The following is a 16,840-nucleotide window of genomic DNA, read 5'->3' on the forward strand; positions in this document are numbered from 1 at the left end:
AACCCAAGATACCTGGAGAGTACAAGTTGGGGAAGGTCGCAGCTGTTCTGCTGCATTGCTTTATTCTATCTTGGGTACAGAAAACAAACACATGAGCTTTTGACCTTTAGATCAGTGTTCCTCAACTTTGGCAACTTTAAGATGGGTGGACTTCAGCTCCCAGAATTCCCCAGCCAGTCCACCCATCTTAAAGTTGCCAAGGTTGAGGAACACAGCTTTAGATGCTGTTAGGCTACAATTCCCATCATTAACTATTGGCCAGAGGAGTTGGGGCTGACAAGATTCGGAGTCCAATTTCCGGAAGGTCACATGTTTCTACTCCAGTTTCTTTTTTTAAAACAGTTAGAATTACCCATTTCATGAACCTCATGGAAAGAGTGCTGTGCTACAAGGGGTTTGGAAACAAGTTCCTTCCAATCCCTCTTCTAAGCAATGAGGCCCACATTGCAACCTTATTCTGCTCTTTGTATGCTCCCAAATCAAGACATTAGTAATTTTGTGGAAAACTCAATCCACACATCTACCCCGCACAAGCTGACTTTTTCAGCAGCCCTAATGATGGTGCCGAGAACAGCGCACTGCCAGCAGCTGACAATGAGAACTTGGCACATCCTGCTCAAATAAATAACTCATTAAATAGAAATATCACCCTAACGAGCAAAAGCATTTTTATTTGTAAACTCTTAAAATGGCAAATTCCAGCTTCCAGCCTCATGACCTCACCCATATGAGATGTGGCTTCTGTTAAAAGTTCAAGACCTTATTCCAGCTACTCGCTCTCAAAATGTTTTCTACTATGTCCACATCTCTTTCTCTTCTCACGCTCAGCTGGGTTCTAGCATAACTGAACATGCACAGGGCCATCAGAAAACTCTCTCCTCCAGCAACTACACACAACCACAACCCAGAAGTGCCCCGGAGACCCAGGAATAACTGTGACTCTCTGATGTAACTAGCTTTGCGACATGAGGAGAACGTTGTGGGGTGGATTCTCCTGGGGATCATGAATGCAGTCCTCCAGGAAGCACGACCTCCCTCCCTGTAAAGGGTTAGACCCAGGGAAAAGCCTGCCCCCTCTAAGCATTGGCTTTGCTTACATCAGTCAAGAACAATTTCAGGCGTTCTCAGCATGTGTTGATTACTTTACTCTCAAATCCTTGACTGAGAGAACCTCTTTAACAGAGGCCTTCTAAGCAATCAACTGCCAGTCAGATCCTGCACCGAGCACCCCTGTATGGGACAGGACTGGCCAAGCACAACCATTTGGCCCTCAAGTGTCTAGGCAGCACTTTCGTGGAACGTCTTCGCCATGGCCTGTCCCACCTTCACCGTCTTCTTCTCTTTGGCATCAGGGCCCATGTTCTGGCGGGCCAGATTCACCCAGTACTGCTCTGTCCTTGAAAGGTAGTCTGCAAACTTTTCATCCTGCTGCACAGGTGGATGTTCTTCCTTGTCTACAGTGGGATCAGGAGACAGGGAGAGAAAGCAAGCGGTCAATGAAGAGCTGCGACTGGAAATAAGGGGTCCCGCTGATGGTGTAACATCCTTTGGATCTACTACATTCAAGGGCAGCCATCACCCGCATGAATATTTATGGACTTTTGTATAATTATCCATCGATTTACCTAATTTATATTGAGGAACAGGTGGGTGGGTAGGTGGGTGGAGTACAAATTATAAGTAGGGAATGCAGAGCCTGGACTATGGGGGAAAAAGTTCCTGACTCTGACATTTTGAAGGGCTGCTAAAGAATTTCCTAGGAACTCTGGACCATTCCTTCATGTCGTGCTACTGGGGAAAGGAACAGGCAGACCGTCTGGATGGCAATGTTAAATTCTAGACAGCAATTCCAGCCTGCAGCCTTGGCTGAGTTATGTAACTTCCCCCAAAACAAATCTTCCCAACATTCAGCAACAGGTTTCAAAAATCTTTATAGAACAGACCAGAGCGCCAAGTTCTTCAACCTGGCACCCTCCAAGGAGTACAAAGACCCCAAATTCTCTGCCAGGGTAGCCTGGGAGTTGAAGCCGCAGGGCATCTGGAGAACATCAAGTTGGGGGAACACTGTCCTGGCTGGTTTTCCTTTCCACAATTCACCAAAGAATCCCCAATAGGTATGATCCATGAGATCCATCCATTGGAAAGCAAAACCCAAAGGGGAGGAACTGAATCTCTTCCTTTTCAGCACCCCCTGAAAACAGTAGTCTTTGTCCAGGGTTTTTCACTGCACTTACCATCCTCTTCACTCTCCTCCTCATCAGAGTCCTCTTCCTCCTCCTCTTCCTCTCCACCCTCAGCACCTTCCACATCTTCATCAGACTCAGACTCTTCAAGCCATTCCTGAGTTTCTGCCACAGCAGAAGAATTATATATATGTATATTTATATACACATACATATATACACATACAAATACATACAGAAGGAGGACATTCAAAATTAACATCAGCAACCAGTTGTTCCTTAAGAACTGTTCCATCCTCAAATTTCCATCAATCATCCATGTTAGCCTCTGAATTACAGACAATGCCCTCCAAGTTAATAGGAAAGATGCTTAAGTCAACCTGAGTCTATTTTCTGTTGTTTTAGAAACTAACCATGGAAACTAAGCAGGTCATATGTTGGCTTTCCTAGACTGGGGGTGGTGTGGGGGGGGAGGAAGCAACGGCACACATCTGGCATGGGTTACTCTGTGAAGCAAAGGTCTCATCCAAGCTCAGAATGAGCTAGACAAAATTACCCAAAGAGTGGATGATATATGTACGTTCTTTCCTGTTTATGTAGAAATATTTACACATATCTGCAATCTTCCCAGAAACCAAAGTTATTTTTGGGGTGGATTAAAGAGACAGTTCCTCAATGCAAAAAGAAAAGTCTGCTTGTCTAGAAGGCCAGCCCTAGCTGAAACTGGGTTGTGTCTTCAAAGGCAAAGAGAACATGGTCCAGGCCAAAAGGCACTGCAGGGATGTTGAGTGCAATTGGGCATCTGAGCTCTTGAAAGAGGAGTGCAATGAAGCCAATCCAGTCACCTCTCCTCAGGTGATGAGGAAAGACACCAGGACCAGCAGGAGGCAGGTCAAGCATGGGCTGAAATGTGCAAATGGAAGTAACTTCTCAACTCTTTCTATAGATAATAATTCTCATGGACAAGACATCTGTTCAAGCAGGGGGTCTGGCACCTGGCACAAAATTCAATAGATGGTGTGGACAATATCTCATGAATTATTGAAAGCTGGAGAGTTAAGGACAGTGCAAGGGCAGAAGTTGGACCCCACTGCCCAAAATTGCAGAAACTGAAAATATGATTCAGAGAACTGAACCTGAGGCTGGGAAGTTGGGTGTGGAGTTTGATTCTGGAGGGGGATAAATAGTGCTTGAATTCTAGGAGACAGAGCTTAAAGGGGGCCAGACTGCACTGTAAGAGTGCCTTTCTCAAAGTTTGAAGATCCAGAAAGGATTCTGAGTCCCTGGAGCATCTCTAGTTCTGCTGAAGTCTGTCTGGGGGACAGTCCATGATGGCTGTCCTGCCACTGGACCAGAAAAGCTCAGGGTTAGCTAAAAATGAAGAGAATCATGTATGAAACTCCAGGATTTCATGAAAGAGCCACTCCCCCTACCCCCGCACCAGTTCCCCAGTAATTCAAGCAACGGATAGGAAGGTTTAAAGTATTTCCAGCCCATATTAAGAGACCAGAAAGCACTGAGCACTCCTGGCTAGGATTAAAGGAAGGTGGCAGGACCCAGGATCAAGTGAGGCCAAGGCACGGTGAAGTAGTTCTTCCAGGGATTATGCCTGCTCAGAATTAGCTGCTCTGCCGGCCAGTTAGTGACATCTTGGGATATTCAGAGCCCTCAGCGTGAAGGAACCCCCAGTGATAGTCCCATCAGCTGTCTCTGAGTCACTCCAAACGGGCTTTTATCTCAGATTAACATGAGACCTGGGATAGAATTAAACCTGGCTGCCTTTCAGATTTTGAGGAACATCTCCAAGCCACGAATTCAAGGAATCTAAATCAGGCTTCACATTTCACTTGCCTCTTGACAACTGCATGCACTGGACTTCCTGCTTCCCCCTCCACCCCCAGCCCCCTTCAGTTGTCTTGTGCAGATGATTCTTAGCCCAGAACCAGAATTCAACCCCCTTTCTTGGCCTTGTGATAAAAGAAGTAGGCTAGTTAAATACATGGGTTGTCCTGTGCTTCAAAAGCCACATCTGAGTGGGCTGTTTCAGCAACAATAGAATATATTCAGCATGTGGGGAGAAGGAAAAGCACATGAGAACAATCACAACATTGAACCCAAAGAGCAAAAAACAGTAAGAGCAACTGCTATAATGTGATTGTGTACTTTCTGTGCAACAGACAGAGACACATCTGTTGCTCAGAAGAGTGCAGCTTTTGGGGAATGAGTCCTCATATGCTTTCTGGAGAGGGCCACAGAATGACCATGGAAATCTAGTACGTCAAGAAGGATTCTAGACCGGCCACAGATTAGTTGTGTATGTGTACAGAAACAATTATGGATTCTCTATGTCAGTAAGAAGCAAAGTTTTGCAATCCCAGACTTTATGCACCTTAAACCACTTTGCACAAAGTCATGCGTGTTATTTAGTTTCTCCTTTCTCAGAGGGAAAAGAAGTCACCAGAAATTCAGATTCCTGATCTTAGAAATATGGTCCAACCTTCCCCAGCTCCAGAATTCCATCAGACATTTTTCTACAGATATTTAAACTTCTTTTCAATGGCAAAGGCTAAAATCTTTGAGTTCTTTCTTTTAAAAAGGGGAAGACGAGACATGGTGAATTCTGCAGGTGCAGGGAATGAAGTGGAGACTGAAAACCTGAAAGCAGAACAAGACTGGGAACTTAACTTACTTGGGTCCATCTCCACAAGGACCTTCCACTCTTCCATTTTGTGGAGGTCAAGGGCATAGAGGTCGTTGAGAGTGAACTGGCGGTCACCCACCTCAAACATCCCCCCACAGAGGTAGAGCACCCCATGCTTCACTGCCAGCATGGCATTTGAACGTGGGCAGGGCTCCACTGGGGGTTTGGAGGCTTCATTCCCCTTGCCATCCTCTTCTCCTTCCGACTCTGCTGGCTCCCCTTGGGGAACTGGCATCAGCTGCTTGACGATCATGACAGTCCCGTCCTCTGCCACCACCTCCTTGACAATCTCCACAGGGCCTGGCGGAGGCTGCCCTTCCACCTCATCCCCTCCACCACCAGCCTGATCTTGGGACTCCTCTTTCGTTGTGCCTCGCCTTCTTTTCTTTTTCTCAGACTTTGACCCCTAGTGACGGAGAGAAGAATTTACCAGAAGGATGAGAAAATCCAGACGCAAGTACAAGGGATGTTCTAAATAACATTTGAGAACACCACCGCTATTCTTTTAAGATGCTGCAGTCATCTTCCTCAACCTGGGAGCCTCCCAATGTCTGGGACTACAATTCCCAGAATTCTCAGCTCCCATCTCCAGTCAGACTTCTGGCTGGGAAGTCCAGGAGTTGGTCCCACCACATCTGGAGGCCACCAACAGATTACATTAATTATATTTTAATAGAATTTCTCCTCTATCCAGTGTGCTTTCCAACTCCCCCTTTGAAGTGTGCTATCATAGCATGGTCAGAAAGACTACAGTCCTGCAATAGTGCTCCATTGTAAGGTGCGCGTAGGGATGTAGCACACTAGAAGAAGAGGCTTAGCCAAAATCCCTAGGTACTCAAGCATTCAAAGGCGTTTTCCAAAGAACACTCCAAGGGTGTCCACCACAACCATTTCTGAATGGGGAAATTATTTCAATGGAGGGAAATGTCCTTCAGTATCTCTACTTCTGAATTGCACAGCAGATAGAAAGCTATATAAGCAATGTAGCTTCCTTGTATTTCCTAAGTTTAGGTCTTTCTTCGTTTGGTCCCATCTTGTTGAAAATGTTGCCAATCTTTTTGGTTTACATGTGGAAGTTTCCAAAGGCTAGATGGTTTGCAATCAGCAATGGTCGCTTTAAAGCAGTGTTTCTTAACCTTGGCAACTTGAAGATGTGTGGACTTCAACTCCCAGAATCCCCCAGCCAGCAAAGCTGGCTGGAGAATTCTGGGAGTTGAAGTCCACACATCTTCAAGTTGCCAAGGTTGAGAAACACTGCTTTAAAGTGTTTTGTTTCACATTAACTTACAACGCTGTAAGTCAATATTTTCCCCTCTATTGCAAATGGAAGCTGAGGTTAACTAGCGTGATTGGAGATGGCCAAAGAACAAGGGAATAGAGAAAAAAACCTACTGCCTGAGATTTTTCCACAAACCTTTAACTGTCCAGGAAACCACCGATTCTTTGCCAGATCATAGAAATAAATGTCGTTGAAGAAGTCACCTTCAAGACATTCCTCTTCTTCTTCATCATGTACCCCACCAAAGAGAAGAGACCGGTTGCCAGGGCCCATGGCCACTGAGAAGCCAGACCTGGGTGTGGGCTTCACACCAGAAGGACTCACCCGGGTCCAGGTCCATTTGTCTGCCAAACACAGAAAAGGAGAAACGGGAGAAGTGGGAGATGGATGATAAGCACTGCAATGGGGAAACCTCTTTGTGGGACATGAGGAGGGTCTCTACTCAGTATGAGAATCTTTCACTGCTGAAGAAGGTCCCACGTTCAACCTTCAGCAGCCCAAATGATACAGCAGCAACGCATTCCAAGAGTTGCTGCCAAGCAGATGTTGCCTTTTGCATGCTAGATATCATGCAACGGTTGCGTCCTGGAACAAGATTTTGCTCTTTTTCAAATGACATGGGGTGGGGGGTGTAGAGAGAATTATTTAAAGCGCTGGCACCCATAACTGGAAAATGTGGGAACTTCTGTTGCAAGGCACAAAAGGGGAGCCAGAATTAATCTTCTTAGATTGCTGGCTCCTGTTCACCAGGTGGCCCAAGGCCTGCACTTACCCGAGCCTTCAGAATTCAAGAGGAACGTATCCGAATGGAGGGTCCCTTTGTCAACGTCCTTCTTAATTCGCTGCACGACAAAAGCCGTTGTGTTATATAATCATATTACCAGAACTAAGCTATCATCAAGGAACTATTTCCACAAATCTTTTTTTTTTTTTAATCCTTCTAGCCCTTGTTCTATTACATCCCTGGTAAGAGTAAAGTTTCAGGATTTTTGAGGGGTGAGATTCCTGGAGATTTGCCCCAAATTTCCACTGTGTGAAAAATACACAAAGGCATGCTTATGTCTGTCCCCAAATATTTTCCTAGGGGAACTTATGTTCTTGACTACACCTTCATCCTGCAAACACTTCAGGCATTCCTTACTGAAAAACAGGGGTGGGGAAGGTGTCCTCCAGATGTTGCAGTACTATAATGTCCAGCAGTGCCTACCATAGTGAAGGGTGGTGGAAACTAGTCTAGTAATACTGGAGGGCCGTAGGCTGACCAGTATCACCTAAGAGGAGGAGGAGCAAGTTTTAGGAAGCCCCTGGATCTAGACATGATGCTGAAAAGACAAACTTACTGATCCCTTTCAAACTTGCTCCAAACCACTTTGAAGACCTTCTAGACAGATAACTAATAGCAACCCTGATAGAAAAGGTGACCCTCACCTGCTTGGAATAGCCTCCATAGATCACGATGTTGCCCTCAGGGGTTGAAGCCAGATGGCAACCTGACCTCGGAGCTGGAGCGATCCCAGAAGGAGCCAGCTTAGACCAGGCAAATGTGTCCAGGTTGAAAGCATGAACGTCATTGTAGTAGATGTAATCTCTGGTTGAAGCAAAAGCATCAAACGCAAACAGTGATGGAAGGGGAGGGTGACAGTAGACTTGCCAACAGAATCCCCAGCAGAGCAGAACTGCACCTACTAGGCAGCCCGAGCAACAACGGGGCAGGCCTGACCCTCCCACCGTTCCACCTGCCCTAACCCTTCCGGGGTCTGTTTGTTCCCATCCTTGTCCTGGGCAAGCCCCGCGTTCCAGATGACAGGAGCTCCCTGTAAGTTGACTTCTGTTACCTGTAACTCCCCTTTCTGTCTAGTGGGGCATGCGAGGTAAATAACCGTAATAAATAAAACATAACATTCAACAAAAGACAGTTAAAGATTGATCTTCGACTAGCGGAGACGGAGAAGGTTCAACTCCTTTCTTGAGAGTGGAAGGAGTGGGGGCTGGGCAGTTGGGGAAGAAGGCTGCCCACTGCTTGGGCGTCATCATCCTAACGCACGGGGTGGGGAAAGAGGCTCCTCCAGGGAAAACCCGGTGAAGCTAGCAGGGTGGAGGGAGCAAAAATCAGAACCCCCCCCACCCCGTCTGCCCTAGGTCCCTTGGTGCTTGAGAGAAAAAAGATGGAAGCATCTTGAGGGAAAGAACAGGAGGTGTCTTGGGCATAGTGGGGGAGAAGGAACCCTTTCCGAAAAGGACAGTGGAGCAGACTAACCGGCTACTTTCATGGAAGCCTCCAAAGACAATGAGTTGCCTCTTGCTCACTGCCATCCGATGTCCGCTCCGCCCTGAGGGTCCCCCTGAAGCTCTGAAACCGAAGAACCAGACTCAGCAGCCCCTCTGATTTCCTCTCCTGGACACAGTGGGTCACGGCTGCTAATCCCGAGCCCAGCTGTCTCCTCGAGCCCTCTTCTCGTAGGCCACCCGCTTGTCACAATTACCGCCCCCCCCACCCTCCCCTCCCGGTCCAACTTGCTTCTCAGAAAGCCCACACAGCCCACGCCCCCTCCTCCAGATGAACTCCAACATCTGTGCTGGGGAAGACGGCTGTGGGGGAGGCCTTTGTTTTAATGCTATTCTGACAGAGGGGGGACAAAAGAAAATCCACCTGCTGGCACTGGGGTTGGAGTCTGCAGAAGAAAAAAGACAGGGTGGGCCTTGGAGAAGGCGAGCAAGGGAGATCGAGCACCTGCAACATCCGGGGGGGGTCAAGGAACACCCCAGGTTCAAGATAAAATATGAATTTCAGTCTTGGCTGCTCACAAACAGGGCATTCTTGCTTCCACCCTCAGGCCCAGTAAATTAAGGGTCTCTGATTTTTCTCCTCCCTTTCCTGCTGGTGGACTTTTGGAATATGTTTTACAGCAAGGACCTTGTGTGGAAAAATCCACTGGCAGCTGCTTGCCCAACTCTGAGTCACATCGTCCCTAATTTCTGTTTCCTTCTGATAGAAGCAACAAAGGAACCAACTCCTAGGCAGCTGGTGGTCTCAAAGCAACAGTGGGCATCCAGAGACCTGCACGTGGCTTGGAGCTGCAGGGACATCATGCCCACTCCTGGGGTCCCCCATTCTCCGTCGAAGGACTAGGGCAACCCTGTGCTGCAGCACACAAGCAACGGGTGCCTTCCAGGACTCTTTACTTACTTGACTTGCTCCCAAGTTCTGCTGGCCAAATGCAAGACCCAGAGGTCTTTGTAGTGGTAGAACTGCTCCCCATCCGGAGAAGCAAATTCCCCACCAAACACCCAAAGCTGTCCGCCGCCTTGAGCAACCACCACAGCCTGCCAGAAAGAAGGAGAGAGGGCAGCATTTGGGTCCTTTTCAACATGTAAAGCACAAGATTTTCTCGGCATCATTCTAACCCACAATGCTGTGTTGAACCGCTGTGCTCATGGTAGGTTGGTAGGTAGGTAAGTAGGTAGAGAAGGAAGGAAGGAAGGAAGGAAGGAAGGAAGGAAGGAAGGAAGGAAGGAAGGAAGGAAGGAAGGAAGGAAGGAAGGAAGGAAGGAAGTCAGATTGCATCCAGTACTGGTGGCCTCCAGATGTATTTACAGAACCACCATTTCTGGAGAGCATCATATTAGGGAACAGTAGTTACTTCAGCTGCAGGCCAGCGAGTTGCAGTACTTAATAATTCACACACAGATATTCAGCTGCATGTTCTCTTTGTTAAAGGATCTTTAAGAGCAGGGAAAAGAAGAGAAAGAAAGAGCCTCGAAAGTCAAGCAAGAATTTGATTGTGGTGGTGGGCAGGATATGGGAAGAGAAAGGGATACCCAGACAATAACCAAGAAGTCCACATCCCATGTTGCAGAAGAAGACCAAGGATCCTTTCCTCTCAGTTCAAAGGTGGTAAGAGCAACCTGGTGAGACCTAAGGGCTCCTACAATGCCTCCTGCTTACAACATTGGTTCAACTGCCCTCTCCTGGACTCTGAGGTTACAACAGGCAGAGGTTTACATCATTTGCCCTCCTCCGATGTGGCTGAGCTTCAACTAGTCTCAGAGCCAACTAGCATGACGAACGGTGAGGGACGCCAGGAGATGCGCTCCAGCAACATATGGGAGGCCAGACGTTGCTCACCTCTCCAAATATCCTCTTGTCTCCTCTCCTTGAAGACACTAGTGTGTAGTTCAGTAAGCTTATCTAGCAATGTTCTGGTCAATATCTGTTCACCTGTCTTTTACACAAAACAGTACCACACTGCTGGAGAGTCACCTTAAGGGCCTGGTTAGTACATCCTACTCAGTCAGAGTGTGGTTTGTCTGGTTGTGCCTTACTGTGACGTGTGTCACCTTGGTACGGGAAGTATCTGCATCAGTCCTGGGCAAACGTCTCTTTTCTTGGAGAGGAGAGTTTTGAGAGTCCCGGAAGTGGCCTATGACTTGAGAACAGCCCATTTAGAACTTAGACTTTTTTTTTTGCATCAGAATATTTTGCACAATTCTGTTTATGAACCGTGGTGCATAGCCCAATGCAGCCTGCAAATTTAACAAGTTGTAGCTATTTGTAGAGTCCCCCATTGGGGAGAGATGGGCGGGGATATGTTTGATAAATAAATAAATAAATAAATTTCAATAATCCATAGTTGAACAAACCATAATGAGGTCTCCAACAATTGCCAAACTACAATTCCCAGCAGCCCCAGTCAGATGGCAACAAGAAGGGATGCTGGGAGGTCAACTGAAGATGATACATTATGAACCAGGTTTAGCACAACATACCAACTCAAACGCAGTTGTGGGGAGGAGAGAGAGACAAAGCGTCTTTCTGCCAACAGTCACTGTCTGGCTGCACGCACTGCACTGAGCCTGGTTTGTTTTAACCACGGAAGGGTGAAGAAGCTACATTAGCTATGTTCCTCCATAAATCTGTGCCACTATGAAACAAGGCCCATCCTGGCTTAGCATGGTGGATGACCCTAATCTTTGTGTACTCCCAGGCTGTCACCAGCACCATACCTGGTGAGCGCAGCGCCGAGGCGGGGGGCTTGGAATATCGACTTTAGCCCAGCTGTTCTTCCGGATGTTGTAAACGAAGAGCTCGTTGTAGAGGATCGTCTAAGGGAGACATCAAATGAAGGAGGAGGGCTTTGCTAGAAACGGAGATCATCCAGGGAAGGCCCATCTTATTGCACATCCCTTAGGCTTGAGATCTCAAAACAACAACCCAGCCACCGTTTCTATCTTTGCCACCGTGAAAATGAGGTTACAGTTCACAAAATTCCTTGGGCTACATTGGGTGCTTCAGCCTCCAGATCAACCCATGGTGCCAGGTCAGCCTTAAACAGACCCTTATTCTAACAATGCAGTGGCACGTTCTCCAAAGCTGCCGCTGATTTAGGCCATGATTCTGAGGGCCACTTCCTCCCCTACTTCAGAGGAGAAGAGGGGGTATCCAAGGGACCAGAATTCAGAAGGAGGACACAACCAAGAGAGTCATTCCTTCATCCGTGGTCCTCCAGGTAGCTGGGGTTCCACCCTTGTTGAAGATCAGAGCAGGATGGGGCATCAGCCCTCCGACTGTTCCAGTCCCACAAGAATACAGTGTTGGGTGTTTGGAGCAGAAGGAGAGAAGGAAGACTGAGGCTCCATCTTGAGGCCACTCCGATTCACGGCCGTCAGCCCATTTCTACCTATTAGTTATGTGCTGTCTGAGGAAGTTCTCCCACATCTGCTTTACATTTCCTGCCAAGTAACTTCACTGATTTGACCACGCAATCAAACGCTACGAGAGACAGAGGGAAATACATTTTTCCTCCCTAGAAGCCTTATTGGTATTGACTGAATTATATCTCTTTTTTTTCTTTTCTGCTCAGAGAAGCACTCAAGGCAGGTGACAGGGTGGAAACACATAACATTAGAAATGAAAAACGGAGGGCTACTAATATTAAATCCGTTCAGTCAACTGATTTTAGTGAAACCCCTGCAACCTCTCCGTTGTTTTATTTTCCCCTGGATAAATATCACAGCTTCTCCAACCAAAAAATGCTGCATTCCCCCCCCCCCACCTTCAAATTTGCTTGCCTCCTTCACCTTTTGAAGTTTTACAGCAGTGTTTCTCAACCTTGGCCACTTTAAGATGGGTGGACTTCAACTCCCAGAATTCCCCAGCCAGCTCGCTGGCTGGGGAATTCTGGGAGTTGAAGTCCACCCATCTTAAAGTGGCCAAGGTTGAGAAACACTGCTTTACAGTGTTGTTTCTAAATCTAGGAGGACCAAAGAGGACATTGGATTGCAAACAAAACTGTACCAGACATTTTTGACTAGGAATCCTGCAAATTCTTTTCCCCAGCTCAATGCAGAAAGACAAGAGAAAGGGGGTGGGAAAGGAATCCGCTTAGTTAACACCACCCACCTTTGAGACCCTCATCAGTCTGGGCTAATGACTGGGCTCCCTCTTTGCAAAATTTGCAGGAGGAATAGCTTCATTTCGAACAGGGAGGAGATGGGGAGAGAAGCCCCCAGGCTGTTGGAGTCTGTCTCCAGAAAGGGCAGGCTCCTGGAAGGCTGATAGGGCCAGCGACCATGGTTGTGCTGATGCCGACGGTTTTTAAAGATCCCTTGGCTGTATTTATATTTAATTTTTTGCATTGTTTTAAGCGTTGACTGTTTTTATTGTGGTCGGCCACCCAGAGTCACTGGTCTGAGATGGGCGGCTATATAAACTGAATCAATAAAATCAATCAATCAATCAATCAATCAATCATTCATAATGGGATCCAGCCTGCCTAACAACACCTAACTTTTATTACAGCAGGTGGTGAAGGCCGGCTCTTAATCCGCGCTGGGAATAAGGCATACATCCGTATCAGCCTTACGCAGTTCCATAAAACATTCATAATTCTATGTGAAATCTCTGGAAGACAGGAAGTGAGGTGGGAGTTTGGGAGGTGGGCAAGTGAAGGGGCACGGGGGACGGGGAGGAGAAAGAAAAAGGAATACTTTACTTTTTGGCCGTTGAAATATTCACCTCCAAACAGAATGAGTTCCTCTTTCTCGGGGTGTGCAGAGAGAGAAGCGTTGAGCCTGGGGGCCGAGAGGAAAGAGGGGCTCAGCAGGTCGGCCACAGGACTTGGGGGGACAGAGTCCATGAGCCCCAGCATCTTTGGAGTGGAAATTAACGGTTGCTTTAATTCTTTTAACCGGCGGTTTACGTACGCCGCCCAGAATCACGTTTGTGAGATGGGCGGCTGTACCAATCGGATTCAATCGATCAATACGCAGCCATCTTTTAATTGCCTCGTTCGTATGATCATCAGACCGTGACTTAAAAAAACCCCACAACCTAATTAGGAATATCACCGAAGGATTCCTAAGGGGCCGAGCTGACCATGGAATAACTCAGAAAAAAATAATAAAAGGTTATTATCAGATAGTCGCAAAACCACTCCCCACATCTGGGGATAAGAAAGCCCGGGTTCGTCTCCATTCTCACCTGGGGGACGGAGGGGCGCAGGGGGTCTCAAGCACCTGAGTCTTTCCAGCGTCCAGAGTCTGGAATTCAGCTATGAGAGCTTCCAGATCCTCCTGCAAGGAGAGAAACGGTCGGCTTTGCACACCGAAAGGGCGCATGGCGCAAAGACCCCTTGGGAGGGACAACCGCCGCACATTCCCCCCCCCCTTTTTATCTATATCTACACAATTTTTACTAAAGAAATTTGAACAAGATAAAAAGCACACGGATACTGAAAAGAAATAGAGTAGATCGAGAAGAACAGGGCATGGGGAGAGAGAAGGAAGAAAGGAAGAGAAAGGAAGAGAAAAGAAAAAGAAAAAAAGGAAAGACATTTCAAGAAGTGGCTTCCGATCTTCTTAATAGTGGTTATAAATGTGTTTATGTTTTACCCTCTCTCTCTAAGGCAGAGTTTCTCAATCCTAGCAACTTTAAGATGGGTGGACCTCAACTCCCAGAATTCCCCAGCCAGCAGGAATTCTGGGAGTTGAAGTCCACGCCTCTTAAAGCATGCTGGCTGGGGAATTCTGGGAGCTGAAGTCCACCGATCTCAAAGTGGCCAAGGCTGAGAAACCCTGCTCTAAGGCTGCATCCTCATTTCCTTCCTCCCAGAAGCTGCCGTTTGCAACTGTCCGACCCATCAATCGCGCGTTCGTTTTTCTCCTTTTCCAGCAAAAGCGTCCATCGGGGTGCCCAGCCAAAGGGCCCCGCGCGTCTTTCCTCTTGCTCTCACGAGGAAGGGTGGGGAGGGTCCCTCCTCCAGGAGAGGGGAGGCTGGACCTGTTGGGCGGCTGCCTGCCGTGCAGGTTCTGCGGCTCTGCCCAGGAGCGCTCCTGCTCCCTCTGCGCCCTTCCAATCACCTCCTCTTTCCTCGTCCGCTTGGAGACCTTCTTCTCCATCTTGGCGGCCGTCTTCTCGGCTCCCTTGGCCTTCCTCTCCTTCTTGCTTTTCTTGCCCATCTCGGCCGGGGTGGGGGGGCTGGCGCCCCCGCCCTGCCCTGCCCTGCCCTGCCCCTCCGGCTCTGCCCTGTGCGCCGCTCACATGGCAGCCCCGGCCTTTCCCTTTCCCGGGGCATTTCCTGCCAGCGAAAAGCCAGACGGGAGGCCGAGTTTGCAAAACCATTGCCATCTGCTGGGGTGGAGGCTGCCGTGCAAACTCGGAGGGGGCGGTTGACGCAGCATGGCAGGACGCTTTTGGAAAGCCCCCTGCCCTGCTCCGGCCCCTGCTTCCTCTCCTCAGGCAGGCCCAGGCCGGGCTCTGGAAGGAGGGGAGGGGCGGGCCTCGCAGTTTGGGATGCTCCTGATGCCCTGGACCACCGTGCTCAGGGCATCTTTCGGCCCCGCACGATCCCGCACCGCGCCCTGCAGAAATCCCATTTTCCCCAGCCTCCTGCTGCTTGGAAGTGATCCAGTTCCCAAGTGAACCCCAGCCTTTAAAAAAGGCCTGCAGGAGGTCGTTTCGTTTTGCTTCCTTAAGCCCAATTGCAGGCGCCTGGGAAGAAAGATTAGCTCCCGGGGAGGGGCCTTGGGCTGGAAGGAGGCCCCCCTCCAGGGTTGCCGGCGTCCCCCCTTTTGCATGCATGCAGCTGATGCAACTTCAGCCAGGATGTGGTGAGATCCTGCGGCTGCAGGGGCTGCCCGTTGCCACCGGGTGGCAGTCTTCTGCAGAGGACGGGCCAGCTTCTTCAGGCGCAACCAGCAGCCTTGCCTTGGAAGCTGGCGGCTCCCCTGGTGCAAGGCAGCCAAAACGTTGCGTCATGCCAGGATGGCTGGCCTGTATTTGTATGGGCCGGAGAATGGGCCTGACTCCACTGGGTCGTCAGGCAAGACCTTTTCCCGAGTCTTTATCCCCCAAAACCTCTTCTTGCCTTCATCCATCCAGGAGGTCTCCATGCAGCAAAACTTCACTGCTTCTTCCTGGGTTAACTTATCTCAAACTCTCCCGGCTCAGCTCCCAGGTTCCTACTATGACATAATTCACCCTTGGGTTCCTCACACATTCCCAGAAAAGCAAGGTTTCTGGTTTTCTAACTTATTCTGGGGGAGCTTTAGGAGTTGTTTCCGTCTGCTTCATCGTGGGGCGTGGCGGGAAGGGCTACTTCCACCAACCATCGTTCCGCAACCTCCCTGTTCACCCGTGTTCACATCTGAACAGCACCCACAGACAGGATGAGTTCCTTTCAGATGCTTTGGGGATCTAAGGGAATTGTGAGGATACAGAAAGCCTGCAGACCCCTGAGAAATTATCGTACAATGAAAGTCCAGGCCCACATCCCACTCATCCTCCACCATAACCCATCTTGCCCTGAGGGCCAGGCAGCAAGGCAGGATTCCCACCAGTCTGATGGGTCTCACTTTAGCTACCCAGATGCCCATCCATGGAAGGTCACTGTGATGTAGCAGCTGAGGTGTTGGACCAGGACTGGGGAGAACCTGGTTCCAATCCATGTCAGCCATGGGAACTGATTAGGAGAAGTGGGGCTGGTCTCTTCCTTAGTTCAACCTACCTCACAAGTGGGGTTGTTGTGGAGATAAGATGAAGGGAACTGTCTTTCCTGAGTTCCTGGAGAAAAGATGGAATGGAACCCTAACAAGTAATAAATAAGCAAGGAGGAATGTCTCTTTCTCTGTGGATGTTCACCCTTGTAATGCATCATTTCTGACCTTGAGGATCATTATCTGAATGTACTTTTCCTGATCAGCTCCATTTGCTAAAGAATCATATGTGCTGGATTCTCTTTCCCTGCGGTCATCTTTCCCGTCTCAAAAAGCAGTGCCAGTGAAATGTGTGTGAAAGGGGTTTAATTGTCCCACCAGCCATTACCACCATTCCAAATGAGCTCATCAGGGTGTGAAATTGCACTGCATTGTGGCTTCCTTATGTTCGCATGCACACATTAGTGGTTTTGTATTGCTTTTGAGGGACATAATCTCCCCAAATTATTTATAATAATAAAAAGCAGCAACATTGCATCAGTAAAAAAACAGCACCATCCAAAGAGAGACTGTTTTAGTCATCTGGAGACCACCATCTTTCAACACTTGACCACAAAGCAGAAGAAATCAAAGCATCAGTCACCTTCAGGAGAAGACAGAAGAACAGCCTTCCCAAGCCTGATGGGATTTGGGATTCCAACTCCCAGAATTCTTAGCCAAGGATTCTGGGAGCTGAAGTCCACA

At 48.4% G+C, this 16,840-nt stretch overlaps 1 protein-coding gene across 2 annotated transcripts; it reads right to left on the bottom strand.

Annotated features, from left to right (window-relative positions):
* Positions 1-645: 645 nt before the first annotated feature.
* On the bottom strand, positions 646-14,730 carry KLHDC4 (kelch domain containing 4). 2 transcript variants are annotated; one of them, XM_007422118.3, is made up of 12 exons: positions 14,522-14,730; positions 13,644-13,735; positions 13,156-13,234; positions 11,168-11,266; positions 9,351-9,487; positions 8,421-8,513; positions 7,592-7,751; positions 6,936-7,005; positions 6,299-6,507; positions 4,873-5,290; positions 2,235-2,348; positions 646-1,454 (listed from the first exon to the last, which is right to left on the bottom strand). In XM_007422118.3, exons 1-12 carry the CDS (start codon positions 14,618-14,620, stop codon positions 1,279-1,281), a joined length of 1,746 nt encoding a protein of 581 aa, XP_007422180.1. In that variant the 5' UTR covers positions 14,621-14,730; the 3' UTR covers positions 646-1,278. The 2 variants fall into 2 exon arrangements, with proteins under 2 accessions (XP_007422180.1, XP_007422181.1); XM_007422119.4 differs by lacking the exons at positions 13,644-13,735; positions 14,522-14,730 and having other exon boundaries at positions 13,179-13,222.
* Positions 14,731-16,840: the final 2,110 nt, after the last annotated feature.

Source organism: Python bivittatus, unplaced genomic scaffold, assembly GCF_059951505.1.
Source record: "Python bivittatus isolate LINGU-HERP-01145 unplaced genomic scaffold, Pbiv_v1 ctg000190_np1212, whole genome shotgun sequence".
NCBI classification, from domain to species: Eukaryota; Metazoa; Chordata; class Lepidosauria; order Squamata; family Pythonidae; genus Python; species Python bivittatus.

What these genes read in the sequence shown, in the direction of transcription:
- KLHDC4 (XM_007422118.3), bottom strand. Translation starts at nt 14,620, where the DNA reads ATGGGCAAGAAAAGCAAGAAGGAGAGGAAGGCCAAGGGAGCCGAGAAG. An exon ending in GGCTTCCATGAAAGTAGCCG is followed by an intron (nt 7,752 to 8,420) that starts GTTAGTCTGCTC and finishes TGCTTCAACCAG; the next exon opens with AGATTACATCTACTACAATG. An exon ending in GGAGGAGAGTGAAGAGGATG is followed by an intron (nt 1,455 to 2,234) that starts GTAAGTGCAGTG and finishes ATCCCACTGTAG; the next exon opens with ACAAGGAAGAACATCCACCT.